Genomic DNA, 27,399 nt, shown 5'->3' with positions numbered 1-27,399 from the left:
CCCGCACTCATTACACCACGGGACACAGCTGCTGAGACCCCGTGATGGGGACACGTGGGGACCAGGCTGAGGCCTCCCATGCCTGTGACACGTGGGGACACGGCTGAGACCCCCCACGCTCGTGCCATGGGGCAGGAGGTGGCTGCCACGTGTGCCCCCGTGTGCCAAGCAGGCTGGGGACAGCGCAGGCAGCCTGCAGGGACATGGGGCCACTGGCCCCCCGCCCGGAGCACAGCCGGTGCCAGGCCAGCCCTGCTATGTAGGGCAGGAAGAAAGGAAGGGCCCCGTGCCCTCACCGCATCCCAAAAACACAGCATGGGGAAGGGAGGGGGAAAGAATGTCCCTAACAGAAACAGCGCGGGGCAGACAAGGGCCTTGTGCACATTTATTTCTTATAGACAGATATATTATTCTTTTTTCTTTCTTCTTCTTTCTTTCTTTCTTTCTTTTTTTTTTTTTTTGTAAAAGAGCTAGAAATTGATAGAAAAAAACATTTTGGGGAGGGGAGAGGTGGGGGGGAGGGGGGGGAAGTGCAGCCGGCTCCTGGCCAGCAGGTGTGAGGGAGATGTGGTACCCCCTTCCCAGCAAGGGGCCCCCCCAGAACCTCCTCACCCCCCGTGTCCGTGCTGCTGTCCCCCATCCCAATGGGGCTGGATAAGGCCACGGCATGGGGCCGAGCGTGCAGCCTCTGCGGGGCTCAACCCTCCTATCCTCACCCCCCGGCTCGCAAGGGGCTCGGGGCGCTGCCGCAGGAGGATCGGGGTCCCCCTTCATGCCGTGCCCCCCCAGGAGGGGCCGGGTGCTGTAGGAAGGCCATCGGGGCCGGGTGTGGGGTGCCAGCCTAGGACTTGCCCTCGCTGGGGTTGTACTCTGTCTCACCAGCTGAGACCTGGGAGATGCGGCGCGTGGAACGCCAGAGCCGCCGGTGGAACTGGCCTGGGCGCACCTAGGGGATGGGGAGGTCAGCAATTGCCCCACAGCCCATCTCCATTCCCTTCCATATCTCCGTCCCCATCCTCTTCCACAGCTTCAAGCCCATCCTCATCCCCTTCTGTACCCCCAGCTCCATCCCCATCTTCATCTCCAATTTCTTCCACAACCCCAAATTCATCCTCACCTCCCCCCCTCCCCATCGTCCCATTCTAAGTTCCCATTCCAGTCCTTCATCCATCCTCTGCATCATCCCTTTCCTGATCTGCATCCCCATCCTTATCCCCAACCCCACCTACAACTCTCCTCTCTTCTCTCACTTCCATCCAAATCCCATACCCTTCCCTTTGGTGGATCCTCATTCCCATCCCCATCCCATCCCATCCATCCTGTCTGTCCTACCCCAATCCAATCCATCCATTCTGTCCCAACCCAACCCAATCTGTCCATTTTGGCCCAACCCAACAGTCCCCATCCTCACCCAATTCACTCATTCTGTCCCACTCCATCCCAAACCAACCCAAACTATCCATCCTGCCCCATCTCAACACACCCCATCCTCATCCCTCTCTGCTGCAGGAGTGAAGAGGACAAGCAGAGCTCCCCAGCCCAGCTGAGCACAGGAGATGCATCTCTGTGACCTTCCCCCACCTCCTGCCCTGACCCCCCAATCCCTATGGCTGTGCTCACCTCTGCAGGTTGCCCAGCACCCACCACGATCAGCTTGCCATCCTCCAGCCCCACAAGGATGTGGCTCTTCTCCTTGGTCACCGACACGCTGTGGATGGGCACCCGCATGGGCACGGGGTGCACTGGTGCCTGGAGGCTGCAAAGAAGAGAAGATGTGGGGGATTGGAACCCATGGGAATCTCAAGGGGGTGCCAGCAGGACGGGCACAATGACAACAGATGTCACGCTGAGTGACACAGTCCAGTGGGCATGGTGGTGATGGGCTGATGGTTGGACTTGGTGATCCTAGAGGTCCTTTCCAACCTTAACGATTCGATGATTCTATCCCTCACCTCTGGAGGTCACGGATCTCCAGCCCACACTGCATGGTCCCCAGCACCACAAACTCCTCCGTCACGCACATGGCTGTCACCTCCTGGTCCAGGGGGACGGAGGCAAGGTGCTTCCCATTCACTGAGTAGAGGTGCAGCGTGAATTTATCCTTCAAGAGAGAGAGCAAAATGAGGGATAATGGAGAGGAAAGAGTGGGAGACACAGGGACACCAGCCCTGCCGTGCCACCTCACCTTCAGGGAAGCGCGCTCGCCCACGGTGGTCTGGGTGACAATCTGCCCCTCTGGCCCCACGGCCAGGTGGGTGACGGCAGCAGGCAGTGAGCTCTCACCAGGAGGCCGCAGAGACTTCATGAAGAGCCCCCGTTGGATGGTGTGGATGATGATGGTGCCATCCTAAGGAGAAAGGGGACAAGGTGGCAGTGGTTGGTGCTGCTCGGTGGCTGCGACACCCAGAGATGAGCCACACCACCTGCCCCAGCTGACCTTGGAACCTGAGACAGCCATGTCCAGCTCGGTGCTGATGGCCACGCACGTCACCTCGTCATCGTGGCCGTACAGGACCTGGATGGGTTTGGGGGCCAAGCCGCTGGAAAACCCGCCCTGGTGGAGGGCACAGAGGGACCTGAAGGACCTTGCCGTGCCACTGCGTGCTCTCAGCAGTGACTGTCTTCATGTTAAGAGCTGGCACAAGGTGCAGCCCCCTACCTGCTGCAGGACCTGCCACACCATGCAGGTGGTGTCCCGGGACCCAGAAATGAGGTAGATGCCACACAGGTCGAGTGCCAGGCAGGTAACAACATCTGTGACATGCAGGGAGACACTGTGAGCTGCTGCTGCTCCTGTGCCAAGGTGTCTTAGCATCAGGTAGCACCAAGAGAGATACAGAGATGGAGTCTGAGGAGATGTCCCTGCATAGTCTCAGGTACCCCCTGGCACCCCATGGAGGGGGATACTGTACCTATGTGCCGGGTGATGTGCCCAATGACCTTCCCCTTGCCCAGTGAGGTTACACGCAGGCTGTTGTCCCAGTGTCCCCCGCTGAAGAGCAGTTTCCCATCAGGGGACACAGCCAGAGTGCGGGAGCACAGGTCGGCACCAGGAGCAAAGGGGCCCTGCAGGAAACGCTGGGTCCTAGAGTGAAGGGACATGGGATGGTGACAAGGACACAGGAAGGTGAATGGCACCACCAGCACCCCATGACACTGTGTGACCCAAGGAACCCAGGGACAGGGGATATCCTTGGGGGCTCACTTTGCATTGGAGACGGTGGGGTCTTTGGTGAAGCTGAAGTAGTTGGAGATGTTCTTGTCATAGGGCAGCCAGCTGTGGGTCCCCAGCAAGCCGTTGGCACTCACGGTGACCTGGGCAGAGGTGGTGACAGCTGTGACACATCCCAGGGACACCCAACACTGGCATCCTCCAGTTCCCCTTTGCTCACCAGGACATCGGGGGATCCCTGAGTGATGAAGGAATGTGCCTGGTTCTTGGGGACAACAGCTTGCACCAGGGACACACCATCGCTGATGCCCTGCAGGGAACACACAGTCAGTGGGTCCCCTCCTCATTGGTGCCCCCCATCACCCCGTGTCCCTATCCCAACCTCCACAAAGAAGGACTTGAGCTGGTCCAGGTTCTCAAAGACGTTGGGTGGACGGGTGTCCAGGCGTGCGAGCCTTCGGGCTGCGCTCTCAGCCGACATCCGGGCAGGATGGGGCTCCTAGGGGGGAGAAAGCCATGAAAATGGGGTAGCACCTCCTCAAATGAGGCAGGGGGCTTTGGTTTTTTGGAAGGAATGAGCCACCTTGAGCAGCTGGCAGGGTGTCTGCCCGAAGTTGCTGATGATACCCTCCAAAGCCTTCCTCTGTGTCTCATCAGCGATGGCATCCAGGTCCACAGCACCTGGGGATGGGGATGGGGGTGTCAATGAGGCCCACCCAGTGGGCACCCCTCACCCTGTCCCCACGGCTCACCCTCATATGTGCAGTAGTAGAAGACGTTGAGGGCCTCCACAGCAGCCGGGCCTCGCTGTTTGTACCCAAAAATGAGATCGATCCACTCGTGGAGGTGGGCTGAGACGTACTCTGATTCCTGAGTGGGCATTGGGTGTCAGGAGGGCTGGGAATGCCCGTTTCCCCCCCCAAAACGACCCCACTCCAGAGTCTCACCAGGGCTTTTCGGTGTTGGTAGATGAAGTCCTCACGGGAACGTGCCCACCGCGGCAGCACCACGTCGCTCACCTTCTCGTTGGACATCTGCAGGCAGCCCAGATCAAAGCCTGTGGGCAGAGTGCAGACAGCAGTCAGGGGTACAACCATCCTGTCCCCATCCCCCTCCCCGTCCCTCCATTACCATTCTGGTTCTCCAAGAATTCGGGGAAGTAGAAGAACTCAGGGATGAGCTCCTTGACGTCCACTGGGTTCTCCATGCGGGCTTGCCATGCTGCTGGCACTGAGTGGAACTGCCGGTCCGAGCAGTCGAACCTGGTGGCACGGGGCATCTGTGGGACCCTGGGGGTGGCAGTGGCTCTGTCCCAAGCCCTGGGTCCCACTGCTGGGTGCTCACCGGCCACTCTGCAGCTGGATGTGCAGCGTGGTGAAGGGCTCAGTGCGGATCAGGTAGTGCATGACGCCCGCTGCGTTAGAGTAGTGCGTGCCGTAGTGAAACTTGTCCACAGTGCCCGTGGGGTCTTCAAAGCTCTCATACCTGTGGTGGCAAAGCAGGGAGGTCAGGGCAGGAGCTCTGATCCCCTGGTTCTTCTTTTTGGGGCCACTCACTTCTCCTTCACGTCCCGTGCATGTCTCTCATTGGCAACCCCAATGGGTTTGGACAGGTCCCGAAACACAGATGGATTGGTGAGGTCAAGCGTCTCCGAGACGTAGTCCCGCAGGATCCAGGGGAACTGGGTGAGGAAGGAAGGGAGTCAGGCTGGGGGGTTCCCTGGGCCACTGGTCAGCTTGGGGAGGGGACACAGAGTGCTCACCACAGGGTACTGTGAGAGGTCATTGTAGGTGCGTCCCGCAATCGTATTCAGCTGCATGAGGTACTCAAAGTTGGAGATCTCCCGCAAAACCCATTTCTGGAGCAAAGAGATAATGGCAGAGGTGGATTTGGAGGCAAAAGATGGAGCAAATCCCATAGCTGTCCCCACTAGGCGCAACCCTTTGTCCTCTCTCAGGAGGATATGGATACCTGGGTGAGCCCTGAAGCTTTCAGCAGTTCCTGGGGTGAGCGGCTGCCAAAGTAGATCTGGTTGGGGGGCCGTAAACCCAGGATGCAGGAGTAGACCTTGTTCCTCACCTGCAGGGATGGAGACAGGAGCCCTGATGAGCTCAAGGTCCCCACATAGATAATGACATGGCCCTGGGACACTGAGGAGGTGCCTGGCTGGAGACTTGGGGGACCTGGGGTGCTGTCACCTTCTTTTTGAAGTTGAGGAAGTAGTTGGCCTGGTCGATGAAGAAGAGCTCAAGTGCAGAGCGGCGCAGGTTGTAGCGGCGCAGGTGGACCTCGCGCAGGTGGGACAAGGGGCGCTTGAAGTCGTAGCCAATCCCTGCAGGGACAGCAAAGTGCACCACAGGCTTCACTGACCACACAACATGGAGACAGGCAGGGGATGAGGCAGAAATTGGGGACAGCATCACCCCAGGGAACAGCCTGGGGCTGGGTCACATCAAAGAGAGCACCTCAAAATGGTCAGCATCCACAGGGATGGACTTTAGGGGGGACAGGGGATGGATGGAGACATCTTCATCCCATTTGTGCTGCAAGGACCCACTATAACCTCTCTAAGACCAGTGATTAGGCAGAGATTGAGCCTCAGTCCCCCCCATCCCAAGCTCTCGCAGGCATATATTGTTACCTCCCTCTGTCTCCTCCTTTTCACTGCTGCCATCATAGAAGTAGACGTGCTGGGTTGTCACCTCCAGGCGGCCAGGGACAACAGCCACTGTTGTGATGAGCTCGCAGTCCTCCGACACCACCAACTTCTCCCGCTGGTTCTGTTCCTTGGGCTCAGCCCTGGATGACAAGGGGTGGTGAGAACACTCCCAGCCTGGGGGACCAAGTACTATGGAAGGGGATGGGGACACTCACTGGATGTCCAGGACGGGGAGATCCTCCTCGGCCAGCTGGTCATCCTCCAGCTCGCTCACCCTAGCCTCCTTGGCCATGGCAAGTGGGAGGGACTCAGCAGGGTTGTGGAGATTATCAGCTCCTGAAACGAGGAGGGGTCAGTAAGCACCCCACTGGCAGGGGGAACAAGGGGTCAAGGAGCCCCCAGATGCCTCACCCAGGTTATCCCGCAGAGCGCTGGCCTCCAAGTGCTGGTCAAAATTCAGGTTGGGCACCAGCTTCAGCCGCATCCTGGAGTAAGTCTCAGCACTTGACAGCTTCCAGCGAACCTCGGGTGGGTTCCTGAGGGCAGAAGGGGGTAAGGCAGCCCAGGCCCCCATCTTTGACCCCCTGGATCTGAGGAGGGGACAATGGGTACTCACCGGTCAGCCCAGGCGGAGCGAGGTGAAGTGAGGAGGCGGCACAGGGAGCGCCACTGCTTCAGCACCGTGCTGTGGTGGTTGTTGGCTTGCTTGAGCACGTTGGCATGCCGGGCATTTTCAGCCTTGGTGCGTTTTGCCACTGGCTCCAGCACCAGCTCCTGCCAAGGGAGAAGGGAGGGTGATGTGAAGATGGGACCTGGGGAAGTTCCTGGGGCAAGGAGCGCACCCCTGGGATGATATCTCAGAGTTGAAGAGCATATCACTGGGACAGTATCTCTTAGGGTGAGGAGGATGTCTCCAGGATAACATCCCTGAGATGAGAAGCACATCCCCAGGATCATGTCTCAAGGTGAGAGGCATGACCCTAAGGTGACCCTCAGATGATATCCCTGGTGTGAGAAGCATGTTCCTAGGGTGAGGGATATAATCAGACAGCTGTGCCCCAGGGGTGTGGAGTACATTCCTGGGATGATAACCCTGAGATGAAGAACACATCTCCAGGATCACGTCCCCAAGATGAAGAGCGTGATGCTGGGGTGAGGAGCATGTCTTTCAGATGATGTCCCCAGGATAAGGAGCACATCCCTGTGATGACATTAAGGAGTGAAAAGCTTATCACTGGGACAGTATCTCTGAGGTGAGAAGGGCGTCCCCAGGATAACATCTCTGGGATGAGGAGTGCATCTCAAGGATCATGTCCCCAAGGTGAGGAGCATGTCCTTGAGGTGAGCAGTATGCCCTCAAGGTAAGGAGAACAACCCTAGGATGACATTCTGGAGTGAGGAGCACATCTCCAGGATTATGTTCCCAAAGTGATGAGCATAACCCTGGCATGAGGGAAAAGAGCATGCCCACAGTATGACATCCTTGGGTTTAGGACCATGGCTAAGGGACAAGGAGCCCCTCCCCATGGTGATGTCCCTAGGGCCAGGAGGAGGCAGTACCTGGAACATTTTCCGGCTGTCTGCCTTGTCCCGCTCCCTCCGCAGGGAGCTGCTCATCATGGCATCGTAGCAGGCGTTCCAGAAGTTGGACATGTGGTCGTGGCTTTTGGCAAATGTGTCCATCTCAAACTGAGCCATGGTGGGCTGCACCTAAAGAGCAAGCGGGGAAAAGAGAGATGTTGTAGGGCGCGTTGGCACCAGCACCATCTATTGTTCATCCAGCTACCAGCATCCCTTTTCTGGAAGTCAACCCTGCATGGAACTGTGTTGTCCCAGCCCAGTGCCAATGGTGGAACCCAGCTCCAACGTGTTACTCAAGTTTTATCACAGAATAGCCTGGGTTGGAAGGGACCTCAAGGATCACGAATCTCCAACCCCTCCACCACAGGCAGGACTGCCAACCTCCACATTTAATACCAGACCAGGCTGCCCAGGGCCCCATCCAACCTGGCCCTGAACACCTCCAGGGATGGGGCATCCACAACCTCTCTGGGCAGCTGTGCCAGCACCTCACCACTCTCATAGTAAAGAACTTCCCCCTGACATCCAACCTCAATCCTCCCTCCTTCAACTTAAAACCATTTCCCCTCGTCCTGCTGTTACCTACCCTTTCAAAGAGTTGACTCCCCTCCTATTTATAGGCTCCCTTCAGATACTGAAAGGCTGCAATTAGATCACCCCACAGCCTTCTTTTCTCCAGGCTGAATGAGCCCAGCTCCCTCAGCCTGTTCTCGTAGGCGAGGTGCTGCAGCCCCCTGATCATCTTTGTGGCCCTCCTCCGGACCCTCTTTAAGCTTCAGAAGGCTTCCCCAACAGCCCCCAGCGATACCACCCCATACCCCGTGGCACCCACGTGCTTCTCAATGAAGCTCCTCCACTCAAGGGTGGTGCAGAACTGCTGGAAGTCCTCATAGAACGTGGGGCTGCCATTGGTGGGAGGCAATGAGGGCAGGAACTGCTGCAACTGCAGAGTCTCGTAGCACTGGTCCATGAGTGTGCGCACAATGGGCACCAGCCAGGAGAAGGCCTCTGATTTGGCATCCAGTGAACGCTGCAGTGGAGTCTCCAGCTTGCCCAGCAGGTAGCAAGCTTCGTCTTTTTTCGGGGCCGTGGCAGTCTGCAGCAAACTGTGCAGCTTCACATAGGCGAGTGAGTGCAGCTTAGGGGGGGCGACACAGAAGATGGAGCATTAGATGGAGCCACCCAAAAGTGCTGAAGTCTGCTCTGGAGCCCAGGGAAGGGGTGACCTACCTGGGGGTCCTGCAGCAGGATGTAGCCCACCAGGATGCGCAGCCCTGTCTGGGCCATCTCCTTGAGGTCAGAGGTGCCGTTGGCCAGGTGGTACCAGACACCCAGCTTGTCTAGCAGGCTGCTCACCCCCTCATAGATCTGGGGGGGCAGGGGGGAAGCACAGTGAGTCCTCATGAAGCCAGCAAGTCTGTCCCCAGCTCCCAGACATCGCTGACTTTGCTTGATGTGGGTTTGTGTTATGGATAGGGGTTGGGGTTAGGGCATGGGGATTAGGTTAGAGCATGTTTGACATCAGGGTAGCAGGTCAGGGCTTAGGGTGTGGGCTTATGGTAATGGTGTAGGGCTAAGATTAAGTGTTAAGATTGGGGTTAGGGTTGAGGTTTAAGGTTCAGGATTAAGATTTAGAATGTCTAATTAGATTTGCAGGTTTAAGTTAGGGTTTAGAATATAGGGGTAAGGTTGCAGGTCTGATTATAGGTTTTAAATGAGAGATAGGATATAGGATTAGAGATAGGATTAGGTATAATTGCCTATTAGGTAATTATGATTAGGTATAGGGTTTGGGCTCATGGTAGTTGTGTAGGGTTAAGGGGTTAGGATGAGGGTTTAGGGCTAGGTTATAGGATTGGGGTCCACAGTAAGAGTGTAGCGTTAGGGTAAAGGTTTAGAATCAGGTTTAGAGGTCAGATTTATAGGTTATGGGCTAGAGCAAGGTTTTAGAGTTAAAGCATGGGTTAGTTTCTAGGATTAGGTTTATAGGCTACAGGTTAGGGGCAGGATTGAGGGTCAAGGGTTAACAGCGTTAGCGGTTAGCATTAGGGTTAGGTTTACAACAAGATGTTCTGTTAGATTTAGGGTTAAGACCTATAGTTAGAGCTGGGGCTAAGGTTTAGGGTTAGTTTTAGAGGTTGGGGCTGGATTTACAGGTTATAGATTAGGTTTTAGGATTAGGGCAGGGGTTAGTTACTAGGTTTAGGCTTGTGGTTTACAGGTTAGGGGCTGGGTTTAGGGTCAGGGCTGATTCCAGATTTAGAGACTAGCACAAAGGTGTAGGGTTCAACGTGGGACCCTGCCTGCAGCCACGCACCTTCTCGCTCCACAGGGCCTGGTTGTTGTGTCCCTCTGAGAACAAGAAGTCCTGGAGCAGCCGCAGCAGCTTGAGTGCATTGTGGGTGAGGCCGGGCAGCGCGGCCGGCCCCGACTCCTTCAGGTCTGTCAGCGCCGACTCCAGCATCATCTCCAGCAAGCTGTAGGACAGCAGGTGGCTCTGCAGGGTGGCCGCTACCCCGGGACACCCCACAGTACACCCACAGAGCCTGCATTTCCCCTGCAAACCTGCGCTTGATCTCATCAGGGGATCGCACCAGCTCACACGCCGTGCCCAGCTTGGTGAGGACGGAGAAGACCTGGCCACGCTCCCTCCATGCAGCATCATCCCAGCCCTCCACCCCACGCCACGTCACCGAGAAGATAATGTTGGTCAGGAGGTTGCACAGCTCCTCCTCAGGTGTTTGCTGCCAGGGGAGGGGGGAAAAGCATGAGAGATTCCCAACAGTATCACCTTTTTGGGCAGTGCTGTGATTTGTGGCTCACCTGGGGGTTGCTGGTGTTGGAGATGTTGTCGCTAGGCAGAGCGTCCTGGTAGCTGCTCTCATCCAGCACGTTGGAGAGGCTGGAGCTCTTGCGGTTTCGCATCCCTGGGAAGGGTTTGAAGCTCTCCAGGGGTGAAGGGGTTCCAGGGCCGCTGGCGGGTGTCTGTGCACCACTCTCAGCTGTGGCGATGGAGCTGGTGCTGGCCAGGTCGAGCCCCAGGTCGAAGGGTGAGGTGGAGAAAGGTGAGAGCGGGTGGTAGACACCATCAAAGGGGACATCCCCAGGGTTGGAGGAAGAGCGGCTCGCCCGGTCGGAGGAGTCGAAGGACTTGAAGTTGTAGGAGTGGAAGGACTTGGTGCGGCCGCTGGGCGAGATGGAGTGGTCGGAGAAGCCCTCAGAGAGCTCCTGGTCCGAGGCTTCGTAGCCCAGTGGCAGGAAGACGTCTACCTCCTGCAGCTCAGCTGGCAGCGGGCTCATGCTGCCCACGTTGTCCTTGCCCACCTCGGTCTCCTTGCTGGGGTGGTCTGTGAAGCGGAGGAGCTCGAGGCAGCCCCCGCTGCCCGAGTGGCTGAGGCTGTGCTGGCGGGACTCGTAGGACTCCTTGACGTACAGCTTGGTGAGCGTGTCCTGCCACCCCGCCAGCCTGGCCAGATGCCTCACCATGTCCTGCTGTGCGTAGATCAAGTGGAAGAGCTGCAGGAGGAGAAAGGGAGGGATCCAATGGAGTCACCTCGGCTCCTGTCGGGGTGGCTGGACCCTCTGAATGGACGGGGATGGATGGTCACCAATGGCTCTGCTCACCTTGCGGCAGATATCGAGCCGGATGGTCAGGTCAGCCCGGTGGGACAGGTAAACTACGGCCACCAGGTCCTTGTAGTTCGGAGTATCTGCAGGCAAATAAAGAGGGCTTTTTGTCTCCAAAAACCACCGAAGGCCCCCAAGCTTACCCCCAGCAAGCTGAGCCCCGTGGTAAGCCAACAGGATAGCCCTTGTGGTATGATTCAGGATGGGACAGGGTGGATTTGGGCAGGACACACGGTACCTGCCCCAAGGACCTGCTCTGAGAGGCAGCGGAAGAGCAACATGGAACTGGGGATGTCGCTGAGGCAGGCAATGAGCCCCTGGTACCCAATGTCCTTCAACTTCAGGCGGCTCTTGCAGCGCTCAGGGACCTTCTCGTACTTCAGCATCTTGTAGAGCACCTGGAATGGTAGAGAGGGGTGGTGATGCTGTTGTAGGGACACCCCCAGCCTCAAGGGACAATACCAGAGACATGTCTCACCCTGAAGACTCTTTCCCGTACTTCATCTGAGAACTTCTTCTGTACCAGCAATGAGAAGAGCACTTCCACGTGGCCTGGCTCAAAGAGGAAGGCAAAAAGCTGCTCCTGGGAGGGTGAGCCCTTCAGCAGGCTGTGTATTACCTCCAATGCTCCGCAGACCTGCAGGCAACGGGGACGGCTGCATGCTGCCCTCCATGCACCCCACCAGAACCTCAGTGCCTTTTCCCCACTTGCCTGTTGACCACTGCCAAGAGTAGGGCCAGCCCTAGTTGTCTGGGGACAATGTTTAGGGTGGTTTGGTGGGACCTGGATAGCCAGAAGTCATACCTGCTGCTCATCCTGTGCTGCGGCCACATAGTTCAGCAAGCTCTGCATCTCCTCTCCAGAGAAGCTCCTGCAGAAGAAATCCTTCACCAGGCTGAAGAGGGATGTCTGTACCGTCTTGATGTCATCAGTAGCTGTGGACTTCTCCCTGGAGGAACTGAGGAAGAGATGCATGTGGAGGATGCCCCATTCCTGCATCAAGACTGACGCTCAAGGTCAGTCTGGACAGGGCTCTGAGCAACCTATCAAGCTATAGGTGTCCCTGTTCACTGCAGGAGAGTTGGACCAGATAGCCTTTAGGGGTCCCTTCCAACTCATATCCTGTGATATGCCCACTGGGGAGTACACAGCCACCCTCTTTTCCTTGTCACTCATCATCAGCACAACCCCAAATTCCAACATGAAGCCTGAGCAGTTCCAGGACAGTGAACATTCCTTCAGGCCAACTATGCACACAAGGAAACATCCACCCCATGTATTAGGTCTCTGAAGGGACAGGGCACAGGGAGCAGAAGCACCTATCACATTGCTCCCATGATATGCTTGCAGGGGGAATATGATCCCAAATAAAAGCGTCTAACCCCATGTGCAGCTCCCAGAGACCAAGCCCACCATGGTGCTGGTGTCTGTGGGCTAGACACCCCAGCTACAAGCAGCAGCTCACCCGTAGTATGTCCGGATGGAGTCGAGGATGTATTGAACCCCATATTTCTTGCGGATGCGCTGCTTGTGGTCCTTGATGACGTTGGCCAGGTACTGGATGTGACCTGCACAGAGAGGCCATGAGTGGCCCTGGTGGCCACATCACCACCACCCCAGGGATCCCTGTAGGTGCCTGTGCTCCCACCTAAGCGGACGGCAAAGTCGCTGTTGCTCCAGATGCGGAAATCAAAGAGGAGATGCTGGTAGAGGAGGTGCAGCAGCAGTCCACTGCCCTCGGAGGCCACTTGTTCCATCAGGATCTGCGAGGCCATCAGTGTGCTCATGTCCAGCAGCGGGCTAGACACCTGCCCAGGGCGAGAGGGGAGGTTTGTAGCTTGGGGAGAGACCCAGAATGGAGCCTGGTAGCTGTGGTAGCCCTCACCTTCTGCAGCAGTGCACCAATGATGGCCGGCCCGTGGCACTGCACCAGGCTCTCCTGGTTCACTGGGTGGTTGCGGATGAAGTTCTTCACCAGCAGCAGGAAGGCAGCCACACTGTTCCTTTCCAGCCTGCTCTCTGCAAGGCACGGGCAGAGCTGGGAGCCATCAGCCCTGCTCCCTGCAGGATCCTTCTCACCTCTGACCACGATGGGCATCCTAGTGACCCTGTCACCGACTTTTCGCCATGTACTTGCCACCCCATTCACCCATTTCCCTCCAATTAAACTGAGTGGAAACCTCAGCTGCTCTGAGCTCCCTGAAAGTTAGCAGGGAGATATCTCACATTTCCTATGGGGGGTAAGACTTCTGCATGAACCTAAGTCTATGGTAAGACATCAGAGACTACAAGCAAAGTCAAAACTGGGGGTAAGCAAGCTTGAATCACATTCATCTTCCCAGAACTTCTCACTTATGACTAATTTAGTCATAATAACCTTAAAATACGTCAGCAACAGCAAGGTTTCTCCATAACCCCATAAATCTTGGTGTTCTGGGCAAGACTTTTCTTGTTTGTGGTAAATACCAGCCAGGCGTAGGCAGCATCTATGTGGCTGTGGGGTAACCTCCAGCCACCTGAGCAGGGTGGCTCCTGCCCCACATCCCCCTCAGAGTCCTCACCTGAGGACCTGACCAGTGGGATGAGCATGCCCTGGGCGTTCCTGGAGGACGTCAGCTCTGGCCCTACCAGGTCATTGGTCTCCTGCTCATCCTCGGCTTCCTCCTTCTTGGTCACTACTTGTTCGAGCAGGGGCAGCAGGACGCCCATCCCACCCACGCAGTTGACCACATCCTGCCAAGAGAGGTGAGAAGCTTTGCTGTCTGCCCCTGGGTGCTGTGTGGTGATGGTCATGTATGGAAGGCAGCACATCCACCCAGAGCCAGGGATCACCAGGACCTATCCTGCCCAAGGCACAAGGCCTTGTGGCCAGCAAAGAGTGAAGTGTGCCTTAACCTAACCTACAGCACACACCTCTAACAGGCTGTTCAGAAGCATGTGTTCCCCTGCAGTGACCACCCATGGAGCCCAGTCTGGACACTGAGGACCCACAAGGCACACAGGTCCTTAGGAGGGCCATGGAAAGCTGGACTTTGGACATGGTGGACCCTTGGTGGAACCAATACCATGTACTCCCCCAGTCCCCCTGCTGGGGAACCACCATGGCCATGAAACACCCCACAAGGGTCCTGTCCTGAACCCAAGGGTACCCTAGGCCATGGGGTCAGGATGGGCCACCTGGCACCCAACGTACCTTGACATCCCAGTTGACCACCTTATGCCCCGTCAGCCTCCCATCCAAGCCATGGCTGGGAGAGAGGTCCAGGCAGATGTTATTTCTGCAAGCCTAGAAGAGAGCATCCCAATCTATGAAGACAGTGAACACTTGTAGGGCACAAGACAAGAGGGAAATTAAAAGAGGGAAGACTTAGAATAGATGTTAGAAGGAAATTCTTTACTCAGAGAGTGGTGAGGCACTGGAATGGGTTGCTCAGAGAAGCTGTGGATGTCCCATACCTGGCAGTCCTCAGGGCCAGTATGGCTGGGGACTAGAGCAACTTGATCTGGTGGGTGGTGACCCTGCCCATGGCAGGGGCTGGAAGTGGATGGACTTTAAGGTCTCTTCCAACTCAAGCCAGTCTGTGATTTTATGGTTCTATGATATGATCAGTGTGTGACTCAAGAAATCTCAGTGGGAAAAGATGGGAAGGGATGGACATGGGCTCAACGTCCCCCACACAGAGGAAGGTCCTGGTGAGCTCAGGGAAAGTGGGAGCATCTTCATAGGTCTGTCCTCACCTGTGGGGTGTAGTACAGCAGGAGCTTGCTGCTGAGCTCCACCAGGTCACCTTCCAGTGTAAACGGAGATGCGATGTTTGGACCTGAGTGAAGAAAGAGGGGTCAGCGGGAAAGGGCTGGAGATGTGTTTGCCACCAGCAGCCTCACTGATGTGCACAGCCCCTACGTACCTAGGCAGAAGAGTGCCTTGACCTGGGTTTGCTGCAGCACTTCACAAAAGATAGCCACAGAGCCCAGGTGGCCCTCGAGGGAAGTAGGGGTGCCCCACTCAGTATCCTGGCTGCCAGCTGCCGTGGTGGACACCACCCCCTCAGTGGGGGGCTGTAGGGGGGTCCAGGCGTGGGGGCCCAGGGAGGCAGGGAAGGACTGCGAACGGCAGAGCACGGGGTGTGGGGGGAAGGTCAGCTCCAGCCCATGGGAGGGTGGTGGGTGGCTGCTGCTGGAAGCCGTTGTGGTGGTGCGGTGCCCCGCAGAGCCAATACAGCAGGAGGTGAAGGACTGTATGGGAGAAGAGATCATAGAATCATTTCAGTTGAGAAAGACCTCTTAGGTCATCAAGTTCAACTCTGAACCTAGCACTGCCAAGTCTACCTCTATACCATAGCTCCCTCTTCACCACCTCTGCAAGTCTTTCAAATACTTCCAGGGATGGTGACATGAACTACTTCCTCGCACAACCTGTTCCAATGCTACACAACTCTTTCAGTAAAGTTCCTCCTAACATCCAACCTAAATCTTCCCTAGCACACCTTAAGGCCACTACCTCTTGTCCTATAATTTAGATCATAAATAGATCATTAAGGCTGGAAAAGACCTCTGAGATCACCAAGTTCAATCCCAGCCCACCCCCACCAAGTCTAGTAAACCATGCCCCCAAGTGCCCAAATCTCCATGGTTCTTAAACACCTGCAGGGATGGTGACTCCACCACTTCCCTGGGCAGCCCGTTAAGGCTGTTAAGGAGCAGTGCTCAGTTCCCAGTCGGTGTCACAGAGCAGGATGATGCAGTGCTGGGGATGGCCCTGACCTCGTGAAGGGATGGGAAGCGGAGCTGTGCTGTCTTCCGTAGGTGTCCATCTGCATAGATGCTGACCACGTTCTGGCCGAAGGGTCGGCGGCCAGCGACATGAACGATGTCAATGCAGTGCTGTGGGGACAAGCAAGAGGTGTGAGGGGTGTCCCCCATCACGAGGACAGCGATTGGGACATCACTCACCCAGGATGAGTCGTTGAAGGCCACCTCTGGCAGTGCCACCGTCATGTAGTCCTTCTTGGTGCAGACAGCCACCACCAGCATGCCGTCGGTGGTGAAGAAAGCCTCGAATCCCGTCCCACTGGCTGTGAAGAAGCTGAAGAAGACAGCGCAGTGGGGATGGTCACATCTTACCATCCTCACCATCACCACCCCATCCTCACCATCCTCACCTGTAGAGCTGCCTCCTCTTTGGCCTCGCCGGTGGCCCGAACTCCTCCTCGCTGAGACAGAGCCAAGCATGGAAGGCAAAGGCACCTCCAGGCCACTTCTGGATGGCAGGCACCATGATCCCCGCCATGCCAGGTGTCAGGTCAAAGTACTGCAGTGCTCGTGGGGGTCCCTCAGCCCGGGCCATGCCTGAGAGCACCCGCAGGACAGGCGCTGTGTAGGGGTGGGCGCCCCGGCCCCGTTCACGCCGCAGCAGCCTCAAGAGCTGCCGCAGCTCGCCAGGCCGGATGGAAAGCCTGCCCAGGACACGCAGCAGCTCCAGCAGGTTTTCGGAGCAGGCAGGTGGGAGTGCTGGCTCTGAGGCCAGAGCAGCCAGCAGGCTGCCCACCATGCCCGCCTTGACGCAGGTGAGGCGGCTGGGCAGAGAGGCCTCGCATAGCTGCCGCAGTCGCTCTGAGAGGAAGAGCTGCAGCTCACGGCATGCCAGTGCTGGGAGCCAGGCCAGAAGCAGGAGCAGGGGCTGCTCGTTGTGGATGGGGCGCGCTGGGAAGGAGCTGTGGTCACCTTCTACCGCCTGTCGGAACACAGAAAATAGTTGGTGGGGTCCTTACCATATGGAGAGAGAGATAGATCCTCTCCTAGCCATCTTGGATATATGGTGGAGATCCCTGTGCACCAAGGACCTTGGGGGACCCTCGTGAGCCAAGTGTCTTGGGAGGCCCTTGTGCACCAATCATTTTGGGGGCCCCCATGCTTCAAGTGTGTTGGAGACCCTCATGCACCAAGTATCTTGAAGACTCCCCTTCATGAGGCATCTTGGGGACCCCTGTGCACCAACATCTTTGGAGAGCCTTGTACATGAAGACTTTGGGGAGACCTCCCTGCACCAAGTGCCTTGGAGACCCTCTGCAAAGCAAGCCACTTTGTGCACCAAGATTTTTGGGGAACCCCCTGCACCAAGACTCCCGGAGATCCTCGTGCAACAAACGACAAACATCCCTGTGCAACAAACACCTGGGGAGAACCTCCTGCACTGAGCACCTTGGGGACCCCCACACATCCCCCCAGCAGTCCCAGAGCAAAGATCACAGCATTCCAATAGACTCGAATCTCCCAAAAGCTGAGCATGATTCAAAGTTGAAGACTGTGTGACCACCTCAGGAGGGGGACCCAGCGGGGACTGGAGATGAGAGAGAGGGCTGAGACCAGCCTAGTTGCTCCACCGAGGTGCCAGCCCCGAGCATTTTGCTTGGAGTGAAGGAGAAAGCTTATGGGAGATGGGAGGGCTTCTGGATTAGCCAAAGGAGTGTTTACCATGTTGAGGAGCTCCTGGAGCAGGCGCTGCGTGGGCTGGCCCTGACTCCTCAGCACCTCGTAGAGATGGGCATAGCCAATGCGCTCCTTAAACACCTCCTGCAAGCATGCACATACGTGAGGTCCTACAGCAGCCCTCGGATGAGCTGCATCACTCCAAGGCATCCCCTCGGGGTGAAAAACCCCAACCCCATCTGTGCTTGGTGACATCCTCCTCCCATTCCCACCTTTGCAGAGGGTGAGTTGCTCATGATGGCCGTGAGCACGCTGATGGCATGGACCGCGATGGCATCGGAGCCGCTGTCAAAGACCTGTGGGACAGGTGGTGGGTCAGCTGTGGGCATCACCCCTAATCCTACCAGGCAGCTGAGCTGTGGGATAGCTTCTCAGAATACCTGCTGGAGCCCATTGCTGGCTGGTGGCTGCACAGAGAGCTCATCGTAGGCTTCACCTGCGTCCTGTGGACTGTTGAGGTAGAGCTGGGGCGAGGAAGACAGAGACCAACAGGAGATGGTGGGGGGAGAAAAAAAATAGGGTTATGCACCAATCCTGCCCTGCTCTGGGGTACAGGGATGGCGCTAAAATGGCTCCATCCCAGCACTGCTTGGGGTCTTCACAGCCAAGGAGGCTGAGAATGATGCATATGAGGATGCTGAAGTGCAAGCAAGAAAAAAAATGCAAGAATGACTTTTTACATGGGCAGATAGTGAAAGAACAAGAGGGAATGGTTTTAAACTAAAAGAGAGGAAATTTAGGTTGGATGCTAGAGGGAATTCTCTACACAGACTGCTCAGAGCAGCTGTGATCCCCAGCCAGGCTGGCTGGGGCTTCGGGTGCTTGGTCTATGGGAGATGTCCTTGCCCATGGCAGGGGGCTGGAACTGGATGGGCTATAAGGTTTGAACCATTCTAGTGTTCTGTAGTTCATTCCACGACCCCATCTCAAAGCCCAACCCTGCTGTGTGCAGACACGGTGCGGCACTCCGGTACCTTGCTGTTCTGGAGGAGGCGGATGATGTGCTCAAAGCAGTTATTGCTCAGGAAGACGGCTTGCAGGACCGGCCGGTCATCACAGCTCAGCATGGCCGGGATGGCATCTACAATGGGCAGAGTGGGGAACATGGCTCAGCACCCACCCTGACCCCACCCTGCTCCCCAAACCCCAACTTACCCAACATCTGCACCCGCAGTGAGATGAGCCCTCTGGCTGCCTCTGGTGACACAGCGGTGGGGTCGGCGTTGAGCACTCTGAAGTACCCATCCAGCAGCATGCGCAGGGGCACAGGGCCGGGGCTGCTGGCATGTAGGGCATGTACTGCTGCCACCACACTACGCAGTGTCAGTCCCAGCAGCCCAGAGCATGGTGGTGGCCCTGAGCTCACCCGACGCAGCACTCCCAGCAGCACCTCCAGTGCTGCTGGTGTAATGGCTTGCAGTGCGTTGGACTGTCAGGGACAAAAGGAAAACAAAACAAAACAAAAGAAACCCAAATCTTTTTGTTATTCGGCATAAAAATCCCATATTTAAGCCAAGCCAGGTTGGATGGGGCCATCGGCAGCCTGGTGAAGTATTAGATATGGAGGTTGGTGGCCCTGCCTGTGGCAGGGGGTTTGGAGCTCAATGATCCTTGAGGTCCCTTCCAACCCAACCCATTCCATGATTCTATGAATCTATGATACATTCTGCCTGCTTCTGGTACGTGCAAATTAACTCCAAGCACATTTCAGAGCTGTTAATCAAGCTCTGCTTTCTTAAGCTCTGGGTTGATTAGAACTTGTGTGTGCTCAGCACTGATTTTTCCAGCTGAGATGCTCTCAGCTGCATCCCAGATCTGAACTTGCTGCTAGTGAGCAAGCTCTGCTGGAGCAGTTTCAGTTTAGGTAACTGCTTAACTTCACTTTTGCTTTTTAAGAGTAAAACCATGAATTTTGGCTTGCAATTTTAACTGTGATTCTATAAGGCTTTGGAGAATTAAGGTGTTTAATTGCAGCGGAGCATTTCGCTTGTAATAAATGAGGCTTTGCAGTTTAGTCTCAGCAAAGTGTGGGGAGGGAAGGTTTGGCAGAGCAGCATTGTCACCCATGTCCCCATCCCACCTTGGCCCCAGAGAGGATGGCTCCAAAGAGGTGGATGAGCCGGAGCTGGAGCTCGTCGGGGAGCTGCCCACCAGGCTGGAAACATTCTGCAAGCACAAGAAAGGCAGCAGAAATTAAAAGGCAAAAATTCCCCTTTCTACCCACCCCACAACCCACCCTTGACCCTGTTGCTGATGGAGGGGGGAGGGAGCGCAAACCCCTCAGCTATTTTCAACTTTGGCTGCAGCATGGGGAGATTTCTGTTCTAAAATCTAGAGGTTTTGGTTCTACAATAGGGCTCAGCTGGGGAGTGGGGATTCACAGCCGGCACCACTAACAGCTTGCCGGGACTTTAGGTGCTTTCTGCAGCCCCCTAAACCCAGAGGGAGTTTCTATTTCACAGCTCAGTGATGGGGTTTTCAGAGCTTTCCCAGCCAAGCTGTGTTTCTGTCAGGTGCTAACCAAAACAGGCCCAGCACTGTACACCATGGTGGCCAACAATGGATTTAAAGCTTAGCATTAATCACGAGATAATAAAAAGACTTCAGCCTTCAGGGATTGCTGCCCAGACCACACAAAGCAGGGGGGCTGCAGGGAGCAGTGACGGGTATACCTTGGAAGAAGGTGTCGAACTCGGGGGGTAAAGCGGCAGGGGCGAACTTGTATTTGCTCTTCTCCTTCGTGCTGACAACTTCTCTGGAAGGAGAGGAATGAGGAGCAGGGAGAAGAGGGGTACAGGATGCAGGGATCCATGCCCCGGTGCTCACCCGCTCAGCTGCCGGCGCCAGGTCTGGTAGGGGTCGAAGAGGCACTCACAGAGGTGCAGGGCATACAGCATCACGCTCTCCAGCTGTGCCCCATCCTCCTGGCCACAGCGCAGCTGCCAGGGGCAGGCAGAGAAAGGTTAATCCCAAATAACACCCCCAAGACCCACCTATTCCAGCTTTGTCCCATTGGGATTCATCCCAGTGCACAAAGATGTCACAAAGTGGTACCCAAGCATCCTTATGGCCCCAAATGGTACCCAATAGGATTTAAGCATGCACCCCAAAATGGTGCCCGAACACTTGCCCCCATCCTTCTTCTTTCCTCCCCTCTGCTACAACTTGGGGTCAGGTGGGTACAGAACAGCCCCTTCCTCATCCTGCCCCCATATCTGCCCTCCCAGCACTGGGGATTGGGGTTGTGGTGATGGCAATGCTCACCTTGCTAGCGCAGATCCGCAGCAGCGCCAGCACCTCCAGGATGAAGCCAGGGGTTTTGTCAGTTTGGACATTTTCGGGGTTTCTGCAAGGTATAAATGCCATGGGGAAGGGGTGGTGGGGGAATAACACACCTAGAGAGAGGGATAACTGCCGACCAAGGCCACGTCCTGGGCTGACCCCATCCTCCCACGCTACGCAGCCAAACTCATAGCCCAGTGCAGCCCCATTGTTCAGGACCTGGCTCCTCTCCAGTGCTAAATATAAAGGCTTTGGTGGCCGGGAGGGGGGACAGAAGGACAGTCCCCTTGCCGGGGGGGGGGCCTCCAGGGATGCTTCAGCAGCTAGGGATTGGGTGGGAGCAAGCGGAGGCTGCCATAGGCACAGCCTTATCTGTGGTGCTCAGGCAGCGGCGCCAGGAGAGCAGTGGGCAGGAAGGGGCCAGGCGGCCACAGGGCCCCCCCCCGGGAGAGGAACAGGAATGGGCAGGGAGTGGCTGCTTAATGGGAAGGAGTACAGGGAGGAGGGGGGGGGGAGGCAAAAGGGGGGATGCAATGCATTTGAGGGGCTATGATGCACCTGGGGGGGACACGAGGAACTTAAGGAGATAAGATGTATATTTTTTCAGGGAGAGGGATTGATGCTTCTTTTCTGGGGGGGGGGGGGGGGGGGGGGGGGGGGGGGGGGGGCACAATGCTCAAAGATTTTAGAGGAGTACGATGCACTTTTTTGGGGTCAGAATGCCATGTGTATTGAAGAGGACAATGTCACTGAGGGGTGACACGATGCATGTGGTGGTTTTTGGGGTGGGGGGATGAAGTGATGCATTTTGTGGGGGACACGGTGCAATTCTGGGAGGGACGACAATGCAGTTTGGGAGGACACAATGCACTTTTTTTTTTGGGGGGGGGGGGGATACAATGAACTCTCAGAGAGAACTTTGGAGAGGGGAATATGTACTCCTGGGGGGGCAGTGATGCACTTTGGGACTTTGGGGAGGTATGCAGCTTGGATTTGGCCATAGGGGGGGGGGTCCTGCACCCACCTGCAGATGATGATGAAGAACTTGAGGAGCAGCAGCGCCTGCCCCAGGCGGGGGCCCTGGCCCACACACTGTGCCAGCCTCTGGCTCAGCACCTGCAGCACTTCTCGTGGCAGCACTGGGATCTCTGACAGCGCCTCCTCTGGCCTGACAGGGGCGGGGGGAGGAAAATAAGTTAACAGAGAAGGGGGAAACGACAGGATGGGACCTACCCCCACCCCGGCTTGGTGCTAAAAACCTCCTGTCTGGGGCCGGATGGCTGCAAACCGCAACGGATGAGCTGCAGCAAAACCCCAAAGCTGAGTTTTGACTGGTTGGGGGAGGGGGGGGGGAAAGGAGAGGGGAACGGGGGGATTTTAATTCTTTCTTCTGGGGGGAAAGGGGAGGGTCACCCTCACCTGCGGGGCTCCAGCGAGGGCACGGCTATGACCTTCTCGAAGTTCATGACAAAGGCCTCCAGCCACTGCTGCAGGTACGCCAGGTCCTTCTGCAACAGGGAGGCTCGAGTTGGTCGGTTTTTTTTTGGGGGGGTAGGGGGACCCTCGCAGTGCCTACTCTAAAGGGCAGCTGGATGCTGGCCAATCAGCTCCCCCTGGGGAATCCATCCTCCAGCCAACCAGCACAGTTCCTGGGAACTGTTGGCCAATGGATGACTGGCAGGGATCCAGTGCCATGAAGACTGGCCAATCAGCATGCAGAGCAGTCACAACCCCAACCCCTTCCTCCTTCCCTCTTCCCCCCCCCCTCCCCCCCTTCCAGAACCATTGGCCAATCAGCACAGCAAGTAGCCACACACCCCTGGAGCCACCAGCCAATCAGCACGCAAAACAGCACAACCTGTGGATCTGCTGACCAATCAGCACGCAGACAAGCAAAACCTGTAGAGCTGCCAACCAATCAGCAGCAAGAGCACCTAGCTACCAGCCAATCAGCAGCAAGAGCACTTGGCCCTATAGGATGGCGCAGCCAATCAATACATAGCATGCAGGCCCCACTCTTCATGGGGTTGTGCAAGGGGTGATTCACGCAACGCTGTACAGCCATGGTTCCTGAGTGTCCCCGTGCCCATGCAGCACTCTGGAGTCACCCATGTCCCTCTGCACCCCACAAAACACCCTTGGGTTTCCATGTACCCCACAGAGCGCTGTAGGGTCACCTCATCCCTGCTCACACCATGCAGCACCTTAGGGTGACCCATGTCTGCATGCACTCCACCGAGCAGCCTGAGATGTCTGTGCACCTCTGCACCCCATGCAGCACCCCGGGGTCATGCCACGCTCCTGTGGAAGTAATGGAGCACCTCTGGGTATCCATGGACCCCATAAAGCACCATGGGATCACCCAAGCCCACATGTACCCCACGGAGCACTTTGGAGCAGCGTATGACCCCATGGGGCACCCCATGGCGTCCACAAACCACAGCAAGCATATTTGGATCACCCATGCCCTTGTGCACCCCACAGAGCGCTTTGGGGTGACCCAGGTCCCTATGCACGCCAAGGAGCACCATGTGCAGAACCTTGGGGTGACCCATGCTTTTTGGGGTCACTCCTGTTCCCATGCACCTCATGAAGAACCCTGGGATCACCCCATCCCTCTGCACCCCATAAGCACCATGGAGTGCCCAGGCTCCTGTGCAGCCCACAAAGCACCCTTGCCTATCCACACACCCCATGGAGCACCGTGGGGTGAACCTTGTCCCTATGCACCCCACAAAGCACCCTTGGGTATCCACCCACCCCATGGAGCACCCTGGGGTGAACCCTGACCCTATGCACCCCACAAAGCACCCTTGGGTATCCACCCACCCCATAGAGCACCCTAGGGTGACCCCTGTCCCTGTGCACCCCACAGAGCACCCCTGGGAGTCTGTGCACCCCATTAGGAGCACTCTGGGCTCACCCTGTTCCTGCATACCCCACACCACACCAACCCTGGCAGGGGCTGTCCCTCCACCACCACCTGTGGGTCCACAGCCCCCCCCAGCACCGGCCCCCCAAACCCCAGCATCCTGCAAGCGCTTCACACTCCCTCCAGCAGCTCACAAACCCACCGCCACCCCATTCACCGGAGGGAAGAACTCCTCCCCAGCACCCCAGGGGGCGGGGGGGGGGCTCACACCCCATTACCTGTGGGGGGGACGTGGTGATGGGACACCCGCACGGCTCCATTGCCCCCAGTGCCGCCACCGCCGGAGCGAGGACGGGGAGCGGAAACGCGCGCGGGGACACGCAGCGGGGGGGTTGAGAGGGGGTGTGTGATGTTATTATTATTTTTTTCCTTCCACCCCCCCCCCCCCCTTTACTTTGCTTAAAAAATACGAGAGACTCAGGAAATGCCAAGTCACTCGTGGCCCCAACGACATTTCCTCCCGGGGAGGCTCACGCGGGGCCGCTGTCACCGCTGCGCACGGGGCTGTGGCAGCATCCCGCCGTGCCACCGCTGCCCTGGGGACACCCAACCCCACGGGTGCAGCGAGTCAGCCCGTTCTCAGCATCCCACCTCGGTGACACCCCACCGCTGTCCCCCTGTCCCGCTGTCGCTGTCACATTACCGCGTGCCCCTTGTCCCCATGCCGGCGTCCCATGGCGCGCCGCTCGCCCCCGCGGTGCCCGCCCCGCTGGCAGAGCCTGTTGGGTGGCTTTGGGGCTCACGGCGCGGAGCCGCCTGGGAACGGTGCTCTCAGTGCCAGCACCTCCGTGCCATTGTCTCTGAGGGATGACCCGTGTCCCCACGCACCCTATAGCTCGGTCCCTATGGGAGTTTGGGTTAGGGTCTGGCCCCCAGCCGTCCTGTGATGCCACTGGGGTTTGGTACCCAACGGTGACCCTATGCCCACAGGGAGTCGGATCCCATCGTCTCCAAAGTCCCTCTGCTCAGCAGCTGGGATGGAGGTTGGTAATTAAGGAGCTCCCTTCTCATCACGGGCACATCCATGGGCAGGGTGGCTGCTTGGGGGATGTCACCGTGGCAAACGCCTGGTTGTCACCTACATGGTGACCTGCCGGGGGGGAGGAGGGGGGGTGACAGCCCCGATGGTGTGGCACACGGCCCCATAAGAGGACACACATACCAATGACATGGCACACGTTCCCACAGAAGCATGGGGATGGCACTGTGCACACCCTGATGGCACAGCACATGTTCCCATACAAGTGTGCACAGCCCGACAGCATGGCACCTGTCCCCATAACAGCACACACGCCCTGATGGCACAGCACATGTTCCCACAAGAACACAAACACCCAATGCCATGGCACATGTCCCCAAAAGAGCATGCACACCCCGAAGGCACAGCACATGTCCCCACACAGAAGTGCAAACCCCAATGACAACGGCACACATAAGAGCGCACAGACCCCAATGGCACTGCACACGTCCCCATAAAATAGTGCACATCCCAAAGGCACAGCACACGTCCCCGTAAGAGCATGTACACCCTAATGGCATGGCTCAAGCCCTCATATAAGGTGTGCACAGTGCAATGGCACAACACACGTCCCCACACAACCACGCACAGCCCCACGGCGTGGCACCTGTCCCCTTAAGAGCACTCACATCCCGATGGCAACAGCACCTGTCCCCATAAGAGCACACACATCCCCATGGCACGCCGCGTGCCCCCATACAAATGTGCATGCACCCCCCCCCAGTACGGCACCTGTCCCCATTTGTCCCCCCAGCTTGACCTCCCAGCACATCCCAGTTCCAAACTGGTCCCCTCCCCTACTGACTGCCACCACTTCCGCCCCTGTGTTTCGCCGTTCCCAAATCTCTTTTTCTGTCAATATTCAAGGATATCCTCACAGCGCTGCTACTGGGGGGGCAGGGAGGAAGAGGGGAGACCTGAAGACCCCCGGAGCTCTGTGCAGGGACAATCCCGAACCAGACGAAGCCCCCCCCTGTACCTAACAAGCCTTGATCCTAATTACACCGGTGTGAGACCGAAAGGCGTCACCACTCGTCCCTAAAAGCCACGCTGGGTGCCACCACCACCCAAAACGCACCGTTTGGACCCAAAAAGAGGACGGGGTGGGTGGGGGCAGCTGGAGAGATCCCCAGAGGTAGCAGCTGTCGAGGGGGGGGAACCCCTTGTACCCATATCAGTGGGAATGCCCGCCATGTGAGGATGAACAAAGCTTTGGCAGCTTGAGTGGAATTAAATCGGATGTATAGGGGGGAACACAATGGAGTGGGGCTCCCCCAAAAAGCGTATGTCCCCCACAAAGGTGTAGGACCCCCCCTTCCCCCCAACTGCTTGCCCCATTGGAGAGCAATGAGCCCAGGACGTGGCTCCAATGTCATCGCGACCGCACCTGCTGCTGGGAGGGGGGGGACAGACACAAGCAAAGGGAGGTGGGGGGGGGGGGGGGGGTTATGGAGCCTTTCCCAGGTGGAGGTAATGGGGTGGGGGGAGAAAAAAAAGGGGGTGTGCTCCCCCCTTGGGCAAGGAGAAGCAGACAGGGGAGGGGGGCACTGAAGCCCTGAATGGGGAGGTGGGGGGAATAGAGGGTGTTTGGGTTTTTTTGGGTGGGGGGATCTGGGGAGGGGGGAGTGTCATTGAGTCTCTAACGTTGGAGGGATATGGGGAGAGCACCTGAATAATGAGGGGGATGAGGGTTTGGGGGGGAAGGGGGGGTCTCAGAGCCTTCAAAGTATGGAAGGGTGAAGGGGGGGGGAGTCAAATCGATGGGGTGAAGGTATGGGAGGGGGGGGGTCACAGAGCCTCCAAAATGGGGGGGGGGTGGGCGTGGGCATGTGATCCCAAATTGGGGGGGGCTGAGGGTGGTTCTTGAGGACCCTCAGGTGCAAATGGGGGAACGCAGAGCCCCCAAATTGGAAATGAGGACTAAGTGTGTGTGTGTGGGGGGGGTCTCAGAGCTGTAAATACGGGAGCGCAGGTGTAAGGGGGGTCTCAGAGCTCTTAAACTGGGGGGCGGTGGGGGGGGGGTGGAATATGGAGGATCCAGAGCCCCCAAATTGGTAGAGATACGGCTGGGGGGTGGCAAAAATGAGGGGCTGGCATGGAGAAGGGGCTGCGGGGGGGTGCAGGACCTCCGAACTGGGGAGGAGGAGGATTTGGGGGAGGGGGTGGGAAAGGGGGGGGGTCTCACCTTGGCGAAGTACAGCATCCAGAGCTCGTAGAGCCGCTCCCGGGACGCCATGCCGGGCCGGGCCGGGCCGGACCGGGCGGAGCGCTCAGGGCCCTGCGGCCCCCGGGGGGGGCATAGCTGGGGGTGGGGGGCTCGGGGGGAGGGGGGGGGGGGCGGGTTAAGGTTGGGGGTAGGAGGGGGCTCGGCGGTGCCCCGGCACGGCTCGGCACGGCTCAGCCCTCAGCTCCGCCCCACAGCCGGGTCCGCCCACAGCTGCGGGGGGGCACCTCCACGCCCCTCTCCCCCCTCCCATGGGCTGCAGGTGGCCCCCAGAGAGCATATAGAGAAGGGGGGGGAGGCAATGCTTGTCACCACTCTCTTTCTTCTCCCCCCACCCCCATCATTCTCCCTCAGCAGCTCTCTGAGGGTGGGGGTGAAGGAAAAGATCTTTCCTGCAGCGCAGCACAGAGCTCC

The 27,399-nt window shown here is 57.5% G+C and overlaps 1 protein-coding gene across 1 annotated transcript; it reads right to left on the bottom strand.

The window, feature by feature from the left end:
• Positions 1 to 372: 372 nt before the first annotated feature.
• NBEAL2 (neurobeachin like 2) lies at positions 373 to 27,010 on the bottom strand. Its single transcript, XM_025148283.3, is given in 57 exon segments — positions 373 to 946; positions 1,621 to 1,756; positions 1,953 to 2,101; positions 2,186 to 2,347; positions 2,438 to 2,554; positions 2,660 to 2,754; positions 2,913 to 3,085; positions 3,206 to 3,315; positions 3,393 to 3,482; positions 3,555 to 3,671; positions 3,756 to 3,853; positions 3,925 to 4,042; positions 4,120 to 4,229; positions 4,304 to 4,434; positions 4,517 to 4,657; positions 4,729 to 4,853; positions 4,935 to 5,030; positions 5,144 to 5,251; positions 5,371 to 5,504; positions 5,814 to 5,971; positions 6,047 to 6,167; positions 6,243 to 6,367; positions 6,448 to 6,605; positions 7,392 to 7,541; positions 8,245 to 8,550; positions 8,643 to 8,780; positions 9,730 to 9,889; positions 9,978 to 10,156; positions 10,236 to 10,522; positions 10,525 to 10,628; positions 10,834 to 10,928; positions 11,037 to 11,122; positions 11,278 to 11,437; positions 11,518 to 11,676; positions 11,845 to 11,998; positions 12,506 to 12,608; positions 12,689 to 12,848; positions 12,926 to 13,059; positions 13,602 to 13,773; positions 14,234 to 14,326; positions 14,779 to 14,861; positions 14,949 to 15,276; positions 15,805 to 15,924; positions 15,994 to 16,126; positions 16,203 to 16,774; positions 17,515 to 17,613; positions 17,742 to 17,825; positions 17,910 to 17,993; positions 18,504 to 18,610; positions 18,685 to 18,958; positions 19,610 to 19,695; positions 20,202 to 20,284; positions 20,356 to 20,468; positions 20,794 to 20,875; positions 21,836 to 21,979; positions 22,231 to 22,319; positions 26,947 to 27,010. Coding segments are annotated over 57 exon segments (8,049 nt in total). The 5' UTR covers positions 26,998 to 27,010; the 3' UTR covers positions 373 to 841.
• Positions 27,011 to 27,399: the final 389 nt, after the last annotated feature.

This window comes from Gallus gallus, chromosome 2 (genome assembly GCF_016699485.2).
Source record: "Gallus gallus isolate bGalGal1 chromosome 2, bGalGal1.mat.broiler.GRCg7b, whole genome shotgun sequence".
NCBI classification, from domain to species: domain Eukaryota; kingdom Metazoa; phylum Chordata; class Aves; order Galliformes; family Phasianidae; genus Gallus; species Gallus gallus.
Note: the sequence above shows the minus strand (reverse complement) of the source record. Positions and strands in the feature narration are given on the sequence as shown.